Source organism: Acytostelium subglobosum (genome assembly GCF_000787575.1).
Source record: "Acytostelium subglobosum LB1 DNA, scaffold: scaffold92, whole genome shotgun sequence".
Taxonomy (NCBI): domain Eukaryota; phylum Evosea; class Eumycetozoa; order Acytosteliales; family Acytosteliaceae; genus Acytostelium; species Acytostelium subglobosum.
Genome location: NW_012236441.1, coordinates 1 through 2,728, shown reverse-complemented (window position 1 = coordinate 2,728; position 2,728 = coordinate 1). Strand labels below are relative to the sequence as shown.

General features: G+C 46.4%; 1 protein-coding gene across 1 annotated transcript; it reads right to left on the bottom strand.

Annotated features, from left to right (window-relative positions):
* Window positions 1–718: 718 nt before the first annotated feature.
* On the bottom strand, window positions 719–2,393 carry SAMD00019534_126770 (hypothetical protein; the record flags this gene model as incomplete). Its single annotated transcript, XM_012892097.1, has 4 exons — window positions 719–801; window positions 883–1,114; window positions 1,195–1,512; window positions 1,575–2,393. 4 exons carry the CDS (start codon window positions 2,391–2,393, stop codon window positions 719–721), a joined length of 1,452 nt encoding a protein of 483 aa, XP_012747551.1.
* Between the last annotated feature and the right edge of the window lie 335 nt (window positions 2,394–2,728).

The following is a 2,728-nucleotide window of genomic DNA, read 5'->3' as shown; positions in this document are numbered from 1 at the left end:
AACTTTGTTATTATTGTTGCCCTAGTACTTTACTATAGAGAGAATACCTTTTGATGTTAATTCCTTTTTTTTTTCGAGAGTGCTGGCGATGATCGAACAGGCGACGAGAGTGCAGTCGATGATTGAGCAGGCGGCGACGATGCCTGAGCATGGGCAGAGGTTGATATGGACAATAGACCACTGATGGCATCATTGTCGTCGTCTTGCATGAAGTTGTCTTGGGTCACAGCTCCACTGTCATCGTAGTCATCTTGGAATCCACCTCCGCCATAATTGTGGTCATCGACCTGGTCATCAACCTGGTCATGATCACTGTTAGCATCGTCTGAGGACATTGTTCCTTCATCAGACTCTGTGCTGGCGTCCCAGAATGAATCGTCGTCGTCATCGGTCGTCATTCACCCTTGTTGGTCGACCAGCAGGAAYGGGAGAAGGAATGGGCGATGATGGAGGAGAGGGAGCAGGAGCAGGCATTTGTGGAGCATTCACACGAGCATTCGATCTAGTAGTTGGAGGAGCCGCACCTCGACGCCTTGATGCATAGGCAACCTTTGTACGTTCTGAACAGTTAGGTAATGTAACTCGAGCAGTGGTTCTGAAGCGCACAAAGATATTCTCTAACTCATCCTCATCATCGAATGAATGACCTCGGAAGCACTCTTTGAAGATAGAAGCACCAAGATGTCGCCGCTGGAGGTCTGGACGCTTGTAGTAACCACTACAATAGACGTACAACCTGGTTGCCCGTTCCAGGATCTGCCGGCATATGTTGATGTTGTTTGAGGAACCAATCTTTGAGGCCTTGTTGATTCGATGTGAGCCTGTACGTAGGTGTCAGTCTTTATTCAACCAGTACCAGTGACATCTAACTAACGAACTTACACTCAATAGCAAAGTTGGCAAACCTGTCCAAGTTGGAATATTTCTCCAAGAAGTACCCAATGTGGTACACCAAGACGTGCATGTATGATGATACATAGGTCTTTGGATAGAGGCTGACAAAGTTCTTGCCAAAGACCTTGGCATACTCCAACCATTCTTGTTCTGTCACCTTGCTCTTCCTCTTGACACACATACCGAGCAATGTGTAGCACTGATCCCACAAGAGCTTAACCTGTTGAATGTGTCCATTGGTTAGTGTATGTTCAATCAATCAATCAATCAGTCATTCATTCAATCCAATCAACCACTTACCTTGTCGGCGTATTCGTCTCCTTCATTACAGTACCTCTTGTAGATTGCCAACAGGCCATCCTTCTTGTTTAGGATCTTCAGACACTGCTCGTAGTTGAGCCGCGACCCGGCAAAGGTGGTGAGTATGTCCTCATTCGGCTGCATTTGTCTCATTGTGATGCCAATCGATTTGAAGTGATTGAGCACCTCTCTGCCAAAGCGAGGATCATTGACAGACAGCAAGAGCATCTTGGTCATAAGCTTCACTTGACTCATCAGCAAATGTAGCGTGTCTGGCAGGATGAGGGTCATCCTCATGAACTTGAAGATTGGATCATGCTGTTAGGTATGACATGTCAGTTACTTGTTCAAACAGATGGTGATTGATCCAATGTACTTACTCGACAACCTTCATTATTGCCTGGGTCTGACGATGCATGCATCTGAGACACATCTCTTAGGTCATGTCCGTCAAAATTGAAGTCGGCCAAATCATGCTTCGTCACAGAGCACCAACAGCATCTGTAGGTCGAGTTGGTCTTGTAGCATGCGTAGATACCCATGATGCAGATTAAGCATGCCATGTCAACGACAATCACTGGATAGATGGTAACAGTGCTGTTGGGCGAGTAGGATGGTGTGAAGTCAAACGAGTCGACACGACGGTTCATCAATGTCTTGAGCTCATTACAGAACTCACTTAGGCTGCTCCTCATCTGGTCGTAGTCCTCCTTCCCTTCATACACTAGGAACTGTAGATTGTCAAACGGCGAGCGTAGCCTCCTCTTCCTCTTTGATTCATACATCAACTGGATTGTTCCAATGACGACAGACATGGTCTTGGACAGCGCGCATCCATCAAATGATATCTTGAGGTACAGCTTCTCACCTGGTCTCAGATTTGGCCTCTCCTTGTCCAACGCTTTATCAATCAATGACCTGAGAGTAGCATAAGATGCCTTCCGGCTCTCCTTGTCGAACATACAGATATGCCTAATTGTCTCTGGTGGTATGTGAACAAGGTCAGCAATCAGATCAACTTTCATGAATGTATGTTGTTGCCAATGATACTCACCAGTTTGTATTTGCTTGACCTTAGATAGACTGTACTTCTTGGAGAGTTTGAACGTCTTCCTCAGCCTCATCCACATGGCGTCTGGTATCTGCAACTCATCCTTGAGTTGCGACAAGTCGGTGAGTGGCACATAGGTCTGGTCCATCTCGTTGGCTGATTGGACTTCAATGCATCTCACACATGTAGGTGGACACTTGTGAAGGTCTGTCACTCGCTCATGTTGCGACAGATTGCTGCTCTCGAAGCTGGTCTTCTTGGAATCACATGTCTCATGCCTGCACGCTTTGTAACCAACTGGAATTGGAACTGGGCCAGCTGGAGGAGGTCTCTTGGATACGCACAACACGCACTCGCCTGTGGTACACTCTGTCTGATGATGCTTTCGGTAATGTTTGGAACGTGCTTGAGTGCTGGCGTATGTACGACCACAACTGATATGCTGACATGTAACTTGCACCATTATATATATATATATATATA